Below are 13,398 nucleotides of genomic sequence, written 5' to 3'. Positions count from 1 at the left end.
CCAGCAAGGAAATCCAAAGCCCATGGAGGCCTCCCAAGGCGGCTCCGGCAGCACCATCACCCTCCAAGAAAAGGGTTTTCCCACAAGAGATGAGCCAGGGAACTCCACGCAGCGGGGAAGGATCTTCCCCTCAATTACACGCAATAACACCCAACACCAGGCTTACGCGACAAGATTCTTTTGCAGGGTCCTCTATTCCAAATACCTCTATAACTGGGGCAGCAGTTTTTGGGGAAGAAAATGAAGAATGTCATTGGTGCAGGCGGGATTTTATTGTAAAGGAAACGAGGCCACAGCTGGGCAGATGCAGCAGCCCCCTGAGCGGTGTGAGCACAGCTTCCACCCCAGGGCTGGATCCTGCCAAGGGGCAGCGCGCACAGCGCTGGCAAACAGCAGCGCCGCAGCATCAGGGACTGCAAACAGGTTTAGAGCAGATTTATTAGTGTAATCCTAATAATGCAAATAAAGGCAGATGCAAAACTGGCATTATCCACTGCGTGTGGAAAAACCTCCCCACGTCCCCCTTCACCGATGGCTGCTACTAAAGCACAAGCCTGTACAGCCACCCTTCTCCTCCTTCCCCCTCACTGCAAGTGCTTTGGAGGTTCCAGTGACACCCCCAAGTTCCCTCATGACAGCAGGTTCAGATGCTTCCAGCCCCTGAAGCTTCAGCCAGCTGGCAGTTTCCATAATCTTAGCTTTTGTTGGTGAACAATTTTCCTTTCTGCTCTAGAAGAAGGGACACACATAGCCCAAACCAAAAAAAAAAAATACAACCAACAAAAAAACCCAACAATGAGAACAGTGTCTAAATGTACAGCACAAGGAAATAAGCAAGAGAAAAATATTTTCCTTTTGGCTGTTGCTAAGTTTTATTAACCCTAACTATTGTTTGAACATCTACATGTAGAAAACAACAACTCCTAAAGGAAAGCACTAACCACCTTTCTACAGACAAACTTACGTTAGTGGCTACATGCCAGATGCTAATTAAACAAATCCTGTAACAATAAAATTCTCTTTGGACTTTGACACAATTCCAAGGACTTGATCCAAAACCTACTATCAACTCTGTGTTTGGTGCCTTCCCCCCACGCTAGTTCCAGAACCACACTTGCCCTGGCTGCTACTTCTTCCCAAATTCTCCATCCCAACAGTCTCTGGCAGAGCTGCATGTTCAGAGAGCTCCTGGTATGCGTCAAGCCTGCAGAACACTTGAGGATCATGCTCCATTTCAACCTGTCCACTGGAACAACGGGCATTTGTGACAAGAGAGGCAGCAAGCAGTCCTTTACACACACAGCAGAAGCCACACTTGGCTAGGAGGTGTGCGGGAACACGTTCCCATGGCTGGCAAAGGGATCAACCCCATGAGGAGAACAATTTATCCAGCAGGCAGGCAGCAGCTCAGAGACAAGCGCTGCTCCATCGTGGGACTGAGCCTCGAGGCACGAAGTGCGAAGAAGCGCCAGGTAACACAGATCAAGCACGGCAAATCTCCTCGGAGCCACCTGCAATTATCTCAGAAGCACAAAGATCCTCACAGCTAAGTGGTGCGCATCAACTAGTGCAGAGTGAAGGCTCGCAAAAGGGTCGCTATCGTTTAAGGCTCCCCTCAGCTGTGAGGATGCACTCTGTTATTAAAGCCAGACCTCAGCGATGTTTTCAGCCCTGCCACAGAGCGGATGGATGAGCAGAGAGCAAATAAACCACAACTGGCGGCAGGCAGGCACCGATCCTGCCCTGTGCACTGTCCAAGGCTTCCCATCCGCATTCCAAGGCTCCCAAACACCTCTGTGAGCCGGACCTTTGGCTCCGGGTATCTCAGTCACGCTCCGGCCGTCCCAGTGTCGCGACAGTTTAATTAAAAGCAGGAGCCTGCAAAGCTGGAAAGAGGCCTGGAGCGCCGCTGGGCTCGCATCCGGCTCCGGAGCCCGGTGCCGAGGAAAGGCGGCCGCTCCTTGGCTGCGGCCAAGGCGCCCGACACCAGCTCCCAAGCCAGGGGACAGGTCTGGAGTGGGACTCAGCTGCCCTGCAGCTGCGAGATCAAGTGACCCGGCATCTGCCCAGACAGCCCGATTACCTGGAACGAGGAAACTGTCCTCCCAAACAACAAAGGTGCTGCTAAGGCTGCTTGGGAAAAGCCTGCAGCTAAAACCATCTCCCTGTGCTGCTCTCCACTTCTTGTCTGGCCTATGTAGCAGGCGCATATTTAATGCATTTCTGCTACTTCGGAGCGTCCTGCCGAGAGCCCAGCGCAGCCCTGCACAGGGGCCAGGCTTGAGGAGCTAAGTGGGACACTTCCAAACGTTACCCTGCGCTAATCCAATGTTATTTTTCCCACAGCAGCCCGCCGCTCACAAGACCGTTGGCAGAGGTTTGCAAACCGCTGGCATTCGCCCACATTCTCTGGAATTGCGTTGTTCCGAATTCATAAATTATTCCATATGCAAGCTGCTGCCATGTCCATTAGCTGTTGGAGCTGCTAGAAGGTTAAACTGGAGCCAGTATCCACCCCCACAAATTAATTAATGTTGGCCAGCTCATTCTGCTTCGACTGTCCGCCCCAGTCATGTTTGCACTCCGAAGGGAAAGCAGAAGCAGTTGGATTCAGACTTAATTTTAATTTCTGCCCTCCTGTCAAGGCTCGTGCTTTAGCAACCCGTGCCGCTGCTCGTAACAGAGCAGTGTTAAATGAACCCCACACTCCCAGGGTTATTCTCCCTTACACCCCAAAAGCAAGCAGGCTGAACTCTCTGGAGTACCATGCTTCTGGAGAGTCCAGCTGCTTGGATTTCTCCATTACAGTCAAGCTAAACACAACCCAAACTCTTGCAACCTCATGAGCGCAGATGATACACATTGCACTGCTCCTGGTTGAAATCCATAGCTCAAGGACAGCTTCTGGAACAGAACATTTTGCAAGGCTGTTTCTCTGAGTAACAACAATAAGCAAGAGGATTCGCCATTAGCTTGCACCTCCCACAGTTACTTTATGCTGTAGCTTTTTGCACTCGCAGCACTCAGATTTCTCATCCCCTTTTGCCCCCTCAACTCTCTCTTTCCCTGGAAGCACCAGGACAGGCAGCCAGGCATCCCTCCACCAGCAAAGCCCTGGGCTGCTGGGCCTGGCCAAGCCCTGTGCCAGCACACAGCAGCTGAGAAGGACTGTGACAGACGAGCAGGCTCCTCTGCGCCGGCCTCAGCTCCTGCAGCAGCCCGGCTGCAGACCTGACAGAGCAGGTAAATCCTGCCGCAAACTCACGGAGCCAAACCTAAGGATTCGGGAAGACAAACACACCCTGAGGCAAATTAAGGCTGCTCCAAGCAAGCGCTTCCTGCAGAGGTCTAGGGAAGATCAGTTCACATGAAGGAGCTCCTTGCTCTGACATGCTCTGTAACTCCAAGCGCTGCAGACCCGCCTATGCCAAAACTGGGGCACAATTCCCATGCGCGGTGCCCGTTCCTGCCCTTGGCTCCAGTTATTTAATGAGATACCAAAGCGAGGGATCTGCTGCTGCATATCCTTTATCAAGATTGCAGCCTCCACCTCCCCGTTGCTCAAAGCAGGAGGTGATGCACGAAGCCTCAAGCAGCCCTGCCTGGGTTGCTCATATTCCAGAGCAGCTGGGCTCTGACAGATAAATACCTGCTGAGGAATTCGGGAAGCCTTCAAAGAGGAAGGCTAATGCCCAGCTCTTCCTCCCACAGCTGACCAGGAGAAGGAGTGAGTCTGTACGTGCAGCATGAGGGCTCCCATGTCACACACCAGCAGCCGGCCAGCAGCGCATGCCAAGCCCAGGAGACAGGCTGGAGCAGCCCTTCCTCTTAATTCACGTTTTCTCAGGTCACTCAGTAGCCCCTGAGGGTGTCAACTGGAGCATAAACATCAAGAGCGGGCTTGCACAACCTTCCTACTTACACAGGAGGACGGCACACGTGCAGCCATCTCCATCCTGCTTCCTTCCCTCCAGCACCACTGAACCCTACATGCTGGGCCACTCTCCTCCTCTGCAAGGCGCAGCACCAAAATGGGAATACGAGGCTCCAGCCCTGAGCAGCTTCCAAGGTTTCAGCACACACAGCTCAGAAAAAGATACATTTACCGCAGCGTGGATACTGACAACATCCACACACCCTTCCCTTGGGACTCCTTACCCTGGATTTTACATAGGGACCAACCACCCACTTCATGCCAGAAACATTTTCTAGCCCGTGTGAACTTTATAGCTCCCTTCAAACTGAAACCAGGACAGCACATAAACTGTATCACAGCTAGCCTGGATTTATACTTCTGGCTTTCTGGCTCAACCCACTGGAAGAAATCATCAGGTTACTTGGTTAGGCTATGAAAATCCTGCTTTCCCCAGGTTATATCAAAATCCTGTAAAGCATATCCCACTGGAAAAAAAATAAAGCTTTTCCGAGCTCCGTGCCTGGCAAAGCCAAACCTAGAGGAAATGTAGCCGTGTTCAGTAACAGACAGGAGTCACATGGCAACCCACAATTTCAAATACTGTTTTGTTTAAGCAACAAAACACCTCTGGCTTTTTGTTTAAATGGTTCTGGCCTACACCAGAGAAGTTAAGTATCGCTAAGGAATGCGCTACGTGAAAACTGCCCTCGATTGCACTCAGGCAAACCGAGAGAAACAAGGTCAGAGTTAGTCACACTGCTCACCTTTAAACCCTTCCTCCTTATTGTTACATCTCCTTGAAAATACAACTTGCACATGACCCTATTTGAATAGTTATTTTCTTGAAGGCAGTTTTAATTAAAAGCATTAATCTGGTAACGCCTCTGTGCCACGGGAGTTCACTCGATTTGGCGCAACAGGGCGAGGTCTGCAGAGGTGACTACGGTGAGCTATTAATTCTCTGATCACAGCTCGGCACCTCACCAAACGAGAGAGGGAATTACCTCGTGCTTTACACACCAAGAAAACAAAGGCACGCCAAGACAAAGGCATTTGCCCAAGACCACACACCAAATCAGAGGCCGAAACACTCGCGGCACGCCAGCCACACAAACCCTAATCCTAAGCGGCTCTGCTAATTACTGCTCTAATAATTAATAACTGCTCAGTGGCAAATGCTGAATAGCAGGAGTGCTTTCCAGCCGGGTGAATATTCAGCTACCTGGAAACACACAACCCGAGGTCCCCTGACAGTCCTCGTCAATCACACATCAGCAACGCACGTGAATCGTTCCAATTGCTCAGTGACCATCAACTGTGCGTCCCAGAAGGGGAGGCACTGCTCTGAAAAGTTGTTTATTCTCTTACTTGCAGCCAGCTGCTTGGTAACTCAGAGCATCAGGAGAGTCTGCCAAAGCTTTGCTAAGGAGTTACCCCACAGCCCAAGCCCACACTTCTTCCATGAAGGCTCTCCCCAGCACAGAGAGATCCCGGATCTGGCGCCACTTTTTCCCTCCATTGGACACCAGGGACTTGTGCTGCAAGCACCAAACCCTTCCCTCTCCCAGAAGGCTGAACCAGGCCTGCGAGAAAGGCAGGAGCATGTAAGGGCTCTCCTGAAGATGGAAATATTTACGGGAGCAGGGGGAGAAAAGAACTGACATAAATTAGGTCAAGTGCTCCTGAAAAATGCCAGCTCCTTTCTATGCAGCGACAGCACTCTGATATCTTTTAATCTCAGCTTGCCATTGTCAGATATTAGCTGAAATTCCCTGCTTTTGCTCCGGCTGCCATATTAAAGTGCCATGCATTTAATATTAATGAGGCAGATGAAACAGAATGAGACTAGGCTGGCATTTTTCTGTGATAAAAGACAGCTTGTGGCAGAAAAGCATTCATTTAAAAGCACTAGGGATTTCTCTTGGCTTGGAAATTACATACAAGATACAGGAAAACAGCAAAACCCTTTGCAACCGTAATTAAAAATCTTGATCTTCTGATTCTATAGGTTAACAAAGGCAAAATGGTCGGCCGGTGGTTTCCTCTGCTAAGATAACCACAGTGGCAGGGAGATGAGTTACCTGGCCAGAATTATGGGAAGCTTTAGCTGAACTGCTTGAAACAAGATTTGAAAGATGACTTTTCCCCCCCTGCCCTCCAGGGTCCATACCCTTGAGCTTACACTCAGGTAAAAAAAAACCTCAGGGCTCAGAGCTCTGCCCGAAAAAGCAAAGGTATAACGAGGCCTGCTATAGGCCAACCCGGACACGAAGCAGATTTGGAGGAGGAAAAAGCAGCAGCCAATGGATGCGGTGATGAAGTGGTGTGATTTGTCACCAGACGATATCACAAAATCCCTGCTCCTCTCGGGGCCTTGACATGAAGATTTGAGGGCTGTGCATATGTTCAGTCCCAGATGGCTGCGTTAAGCCTTATAATCGCTCCCAGCATTTACAGGGAGCAATACCTGCTCGCAGCACGACAACCTCATCTTTTCTCTGCAAAAGCTCAGAACAAATGAGTACTGCTCCCAATTATTGAATTCCACACTTTCTGACAGCACCAGCCTTGACACCTCAAACCAGGAACAAAACAACAACAAAGACTACTGAAACAACATCAGCCACGCTGTTTCTGTGTTCCTTCCCAGATACCCAAGAAACATAATCACACCAACTAAAACTAAAGGAGACAACTGAGAAAAAACCTTTAATCACAGATGAAGCAAGAAAAGGAAAATCCAGCTACATGCACGCACAACCTCTTGACTGGCAACCCTGTACCTTTCCTAGACGCATCCAGGCTACGTGGGAAAATCCGTGTTTCAGCAGGGAGATGCCACAAATGAGCATCAGTCATAACCTGGTACCTCCACCTTTCCAGGTGGCAAGTTGCTCTTTTCCAAGCTAGTCTGTTGCCTGCCAAATTTTATCCTGAAGAATTAAGCCAGGACCATCAGCCTGGCATTGTCCATCCATCTGAAAGCTGCCAAAAGCTCCCGGCTGACTCAGATCAGGGGAGAAGGGTTCACACAGGGACTGAGGAGAGATGACTTGTGTGCATCAAAACACAAAGACTTGTCTGTGGCTACAGCAGGAACCCCATCAGGAAGGCTAAAAGCAGCCCTGCAATTCCACCCCCACTGCAGGTCACAGTACTGTACTCCCCCGTGAACTCCTCTCCACGCTGCCCTGCGGAGCCACAAGTTCACAGGGCCACCAAACAAGCCATCTCCCCAGCTGGAGCCTTTCACTTTCTCTACTGACAAGAAACAGAGCTGCCACCACCAGACTGCCAGAACCTTAATTTCAGCCAAGTTCACGTGCTCGCACAAAGCACTTTGCACACTTGGTGCATTCAACACGTCTGGCAAATAAGTTCTGCGGAGCCTTTTGCGTACACAGGACACGGTAATTGACTTAGCACCCAGTGAAGCCACCACTGAGACACCCAGACGTGGCACAACACCTTCAGATCCACAGACAGCTCCGAACCGCCCAGAAAGACACTTAAAAATATCCCGCCCAGGAGTCAAAACAGCGCCTCACTTCCACACCCATCACGTGAGAGAGGTTAATGTAATTCCTGAATGAAAGTCATGAGAGGCATGCAGATTTCCAGGAACAATTTATATCAGAACTACTGCTGTGCACAGGAATCGGTTCTCAGGAGCCGCTGGCAAAGCGGGGGCAGCAACGGTGGCAAAAGCAAAGTGTTTTCAAACCAAGTCTTTTTCTGTTAGCTCGTGCCAAGTATTCATGAGCAGATCTGGTAAAGAAATAACCCACAATTATGGTACTTCAATAACATATTTACAGCAGCTAGATCCCCTCTGAAAGTAAACCCAGAAACAGAAAACCCAATTAGACAACACAAAGATGTAAAGAAGCCGTAAGCTCAGATGGAAGAAAGCACCAACTCCCCAAAACAGCAGCAGTCTGCTCTTTGACAGCACCTTATGTGGGACGCTACTACAGAAAACAACAACCTTAAGGCTGCAAGAAAAGATGCAGCTTCTTCCCCTTCAGCAGCTCTAATTGCAAATCCAGATCCTACGCCTGTGTCACCAAAAACACGGGCACAGCCTGTATCTTTAAGTAAGGAGTCCCAAAGATAGCTCAAGACTCATAAATCACAGAGCTCAGCAAAACAACTGTACTAGCAGGGAAAGGCAGTATCGGCCTTTGGACTACAGCTCGTGCCAGCAGAGCACCACTTAGACGGGATGAGCAGAGCACTCCAGAGAGGGACAAAGTTTCCAGAAAGGCTGGGAACTGCTCAAGGAAAGCCACAGGAAGCTGTTCTTCCTTCTTGCGGCTCTACCTTCAACACCTTGTGCACGGCCGAGCAGACCTTGCCTATACCCCCGTTCATCACACCTGCCCAAGCTGCGGACAAGAACAGTTCTGGCAACAAAGTCCTGGCCCACACGGGTCGAAACCAGGCACCAGGGTGCAGAGGATGGGGAAACGCATCCAGATTGGAGGGAGCAGCCAATAAGGGACATCTCTTACTCCCACCGCCTAGTGGACGCAAACAAGGACTTAGACTCTGTGGAGCAAGAAGAACATGTGGGGTGAATTGCCATTAAGGCTGCTGTGAGCTAAGAGAGAGAGAGCCCGAAGTGGGTTCTGTGTCCCTGCTCCAGAGCCTCCTCCAGCAGCAGCAGCACTGAACTCTCCCCGTGCCGTGGTGTTTGTCTGAACCATTATTACGCATGGCTTCCTCCAGCGGGCTGGAGAGCTGCTCACAGAGCTGGAAGCGAAGGCAGCTACACAGCGTACCTAAAAAAAGCCTCGAGTACTATTGGGAGGCTTTTTTTGTTTATTTTTACATCACCTGGTCGCATCCAACTGCTCTACGCTGAAGCTGCCCGAGTAGCTTTCCCTGAAAGAGCCCCTGCAGCTCACAGGACCAAAGCCTAGAGCTGAACCACGCCAAGGGCAAGGCTGGATGAGGCTGCAGCATTTGCCGAGCCAACACAAGACCCCGTGCCCTTGGCATCTCTCCTGCCAAGCAAGCACTGAGCAGCCCCACGCCCATGCTCCCAGAATCACCTCCAAGAGCCACAGGGCTGCTGCAGGGGTGGCAAGGGGGCATATAAAACATGCCTCAGCTGTGCGTAAATATTTTATTCCTCAGATTCATGCTTAGTCAATCCTCATCATTATTTTAGGGGCCTTACTCAGGCACTAAAATTGCTTCCCCGTCATCTCACCTACACAAAGCAAGGACTTGGCAAGCGTCTCAAGTATCTGACTCCAGCTCAGCTCATTCACACCGCAAAAGCTAGAGGTCCTGAGCTTGTGGTGGGCTCACACACAACCTGCCCCGTGACCGAGGCTGTGCTGAAATAAAAGCAAGGAGGAGGCAGGTTCCCACCATTGTTAACATCAACAGGAGCAGCAGCAGCAACTGTCTGAAAAAATTTCCCACTGCAAACAAGGCAGCGAGGTGAATAAAGGAAACAAAAAGGTCACAAACTAAAATACAGTCCTGCGTGCACCACCCGGGGCTGCTTCCTTGGGGCAGACAGCTGAGCCAGGCCGGGCTCAAAAGCCCCATTTGGCAGCAGCAGGCATGGAAGCCAAACCCCGTGCCCTGGCCACCTCAGCAGCCCAAGCAGTGCCACCCACACCCACAGCATCACCTCGATCAGTGTGAGGAGTCTGCGGCCCCACAACGCAGAAGCATGGGATACCCCTTCCCTGCTGCCCATCTCCTGTCCCAGCCAGTGGTCCTGGTGGCCCTGGGGCACCCAGCAGCACGCACGGAGGTGGCTCTCCAAAGGGGCTGCCCCCAGCTCTTACTGAACCCAGTGGGTGTCAGCAAATTGGCTGCTCAAAGACAAAGTACAGAGGCTTCAGCCCCGCTCCACCTTCCCATCTCCCTCTCCTTCCTCCCCTCCATGGAAACCAGCAGTCTCTCATTATCAAGTATTTTTAAAACAGATTGAAGAGTAAGAATACATTGTGCTGTTTCAATCTCTCAGATAACATTTTCTATGGTTCCCATGCAAAATCTGCACTCCAGCTTCATTTTTCCCCTCAGTTTCTGTTGGGCTTGGAGAGGGGGGTACATCAAAGAATACTCTTAAATGAACATGAGTCTCACTCCTGTAACACAACCATCCTCTGGTTGTGCACACACGTAGGACAAACACATAGAGAGAAGGGTAGATAGGCCAGGGCTCTCTGCCGTGCTCTGATCTACTAAGAAACCATCCAACACTGGTCAAGATGCTGGGAATTAATCCAGGAGGAAGAACAGTGTTCCCTGTCCAGCACATCTCAACAGCTTCCAGACTGGAAGTGGCTTATCTCACAGTGAGTCCAGATGACCACAGCATCCTCTGAGCCTGGTGCATGTTTAAGCACAGATAGGGATTTCATCAGCTGAGAGCTCCCAGCACCCATCCTGCCAAAACTTTGCTTATGCATGCCTCTACATTTGCATGCCGGGATCGGTCTCCATTAAGCCAAACGAAATTACAGGCAGCACATTACACATGTGCCTTCACATCTGCGGGATCAGGGCCTTAAAAAGAAAGCCTCCCATCCTACCAAAACACGCCCTGCTCAGCTACAATTAAACACAGACACTTCAGAGCAGTTCGCTCAAGTTATTTTTCTATGCATACTTTTACAATTAACATAATGTCATATCCTGCCAGGACGTAAAAGGTTGTGACTCAGGAATGTTATCATCATTTTAACTCCAACTGACTCGCTTTTGGTTTCATTCCTTTCCCCCTTCCTTTAATTCCCCCTCCAACAAGATGCATGCCACTCACGGCTCCACTTAATCATGTTTTGTAACAAAGTTGGAAAGGCAAACCTTCACCAGCCTTGCCTTGCTCTAACATATAATTAACTATTCCTTCCACCTCCCTGCCACACCACAGCAGCACGCAGAGTGGGAGCAGGCAGGATTAGATAAGGAGGCACATAAGAGAGAACATGCCCAACACCTCCCGAGTGCCAGGCCACCGTCCTTTCTCCTCTTATCACCCCAAGATAAAGCTACTCCCTCGTCCAAAAGGCGCGGATTCCGCAGGATGGAGGGTCTGCCCAGCAGCTGCCTGCGAGGAAGCCGAGTGCCCTCCTCCTCCCCTCTCCCACACGCTTGTCTCACGCTGATGGATGCTTCATCCCCCGGTCAGTCCCACTGGACTGGACTCAGCGGTCCGCAGACAAGAATTTGGTTTAACAGCTGCAAAGCCCCCTGTGGATGTGGTTCCGGGATGGCTGTGGACTTGGATTCACCAAAACAACCCAGGAGGCTCAGCAGCAGCACCAGTTTAACATTAAAAAAAAAAAAAAAAATCGGCCAAACACATCCACAAGAACAAACAGCAATCAAGTCTTGCAATAAGCCACGTTCCTGAGCCTATTCATGCCGCAAAGTTACTGCTCCACACAAAGCCAAAAGGCTCTGCTTGGCGATACCCTTCAGCTTGCCCTAAAAAAACATCTGAAGCCACGCTTCCAATGCATATTCTTAGACTGAAAGACAAATTGCAAATTTCAAACGTGCTTTGGACCTTAAGATCAAGGAAACATTTCAGAAGAAGCTTTACAAATGGCTGGGATAATTTATGGGTATTCTGTTAAGAAACACCAGCTCTCATTTTGCTTGGTAGCCTAACTTCCCCACCTCCAGTAACACCATTAACCCCATCTCCATACATCTGCTTTGCCACATCAGAGGAACCATACAGCCCCGCAGATCCACAAGCACATAATAAAGGCTAAAAGAAACTGGTCACATCTTGAACGCAGACCATGTTCTTCTTTTAAGAGGGAGTCACATGCAAGCCCTCCACTCATGGGCAACTTCTATGCTACTCCCAAGCAGTGAAAAAGTTACCGGCAAGCCGGTCAAATCTCTCCCTCCCCTGGCCGACAATGCACAAAAGCGCATTCAGTCTGGTCACGGCGGAGTTTCATTCACGTTTCTGCAAGCTGGATGCAAGAGAGATTCCCTTTTCTTGTTCGGCATACTTAGTTTTCGTGGGTTTGGGGCTTTTTCACTTTCTCCCCGTCAGGGAGAAATCTTTTGTCTTTCTCAAAACGAACCTAAAAACCCTCTCGGCCACCACACCCCCAGAAAAACGGTCGCGCTGGAAAACGCAGGACACGCGTGCCCCGGGAACACTTCCATGCCGGGACTGCCGTGCCGCGCCCGCCGCAGCCTCCCGGGGAGCGCGGGCCGTCCCGCCCGCCGCCTGCCCACCCGCACGGGGCACAGCCCTGCCCGCTCTCAGCTTTCCCATCCACGGGCAGCGGCGGGGCACAAACACCCGCGGCGAGGCACCGACACCTCAGCGGCGGCGGGACCACCCCCAGTCTCCCCGTGCCCGCGGGGCTCCGGGAGCAGCTGCCCTCCGCCGCAATCACGAGCCGCGGCCCCAAAACGGGGCCAGAAAAAGTTTTGCGCGGGCTCCCCCGGCCCCGGAAAGGGGCAGAGGCGGCGCGCCGCGGCCAGCCCACCGTGCCCTCCGGCACCGCGCCCCCGCAGCCCCCCGCCAACACCGCAGCCCTACAAGCCCCGGCGCGGCATCCCCGGCGCTGCGCCCCTGCAGCCCCCGGCACGGCCCGCCGCCGCGCTCGGGCGATCCGGCCCCGGCGCCGCGCTGCCCCCGCCGCCCCCCGGCCCCGCGCACCGCCGGTCTGCCCACGGCCACGGCCATCGCGGTGCGGTGTCTGCGCTGCGCCGCCGCCCGCCGCCTCTGCGCTGCCTGCTAGCACTGCAACATGGCCACCCGGCGGGGAGGGCCCATGCGCAATGCAAAGGGGCCGGGCGGCGAGGCGGGACCCCCCCGGCCCTCCCCCGGGGCCGCCGGGCAGCGCGGGAGGGCGGGCGGCGCCGCCCCGCCGCTCGGGGAACCCCGAAAGTCGGCGGGAGCCCCGGGGGGCTGCAGGCAGTGCCCAGCGGGAACCCCCACTAATCCCTCTCCTGCCCACGCCTCCCACGCCGGGCGGCGGCACCCGTCCCCTGCACCCCGAAGGGTCTCTGTCGCCCACCCTGGCAGCCCCACAGCTGAACGCGCAGACACATCTGCTCCAGAGAGCCTTGCGAAGAGACGGCCAAGCAGGCGCTCAGCAAGATGCTCCTACCAGCAGTTAGGTGAAGGAGGAGCGCAAGGATTCAGCAAAAAAAAAAGGTATTTCTAACAAGGAGGCACCCAGGAGTCCTTAACCCCCTTGTATAACAACACAGAGGACAAAACCTACCGCCTCATGGCTCGTGTTTCTCCGAGCACTTCTGCTCTGTCAAACACACAGAGCTTTTCAACAAACTCGGTATACCCAACAGCAGCTACAGTGGCCAGTTAATCTCCCATGTCTCAGCAAATGGCACAGGTGAGACGGCCACAACACACAGACTGTCACCACACCCCTTGAGAAGGTTTCAAGCATGGGCCCCTCTGGTTGTTTAGCCCAGCCTTGCATACCCCTCGTGGCTCATGCACTGCACCT

At 52.3% G+C, this 13,398-nt stretch overlaps 1 protein-coding gene across 3 annotated transcripts in view; it reads right to left on the bottom strand.

Moving 5' to 3' along the window:
• SEPTIN11 (septin 11) overlaps nucleotides 1-12,719 on the bottom strand; it is a 47,755-nt gene extending 35,036 nt beyond the window's left edge. For all 3 annotated transcript variants that reach the window (XR_005256629.1, XM_038134154.1, XM_038134153.1), the window contains exon 1: nucleotides 12,582-12,719. Coding sequence is in view for 2 of the 3 variants with exons in the window: in XM_038134154.1 (XP_037990082.1) it covers nucleotides 12,582-12,608 (27 nt within the window). In the remaining variant the exon portion in view is untranslated. The remainder of the gene's footprint in view (nucleotides 1-12,581) is intronic.
• Between the last annotated feature and the right edge of the window lie 679 nt (nucleotides 12,720-13,398).

The sequence above is a fragment of the Motacilla alba genome, chromosome 4 (assembly GCF_015832195.1).
Source record: "Motacilla alba alba isolate MOTALB_02 chromosome 4, Motacilla_alba_V1.0_pri, whole genome shotgun sequence".
Lineage (NCBI taxonomy): Eukaryota > Metazoa > Chordata > Aves > Passeriformes > Motacillidae > Motacilla > Motacilla alba.
Note: the sequence above shows the minus strand (reverse complement) of the source record. Positions and strands in the feature narration are given on the sequence as shown.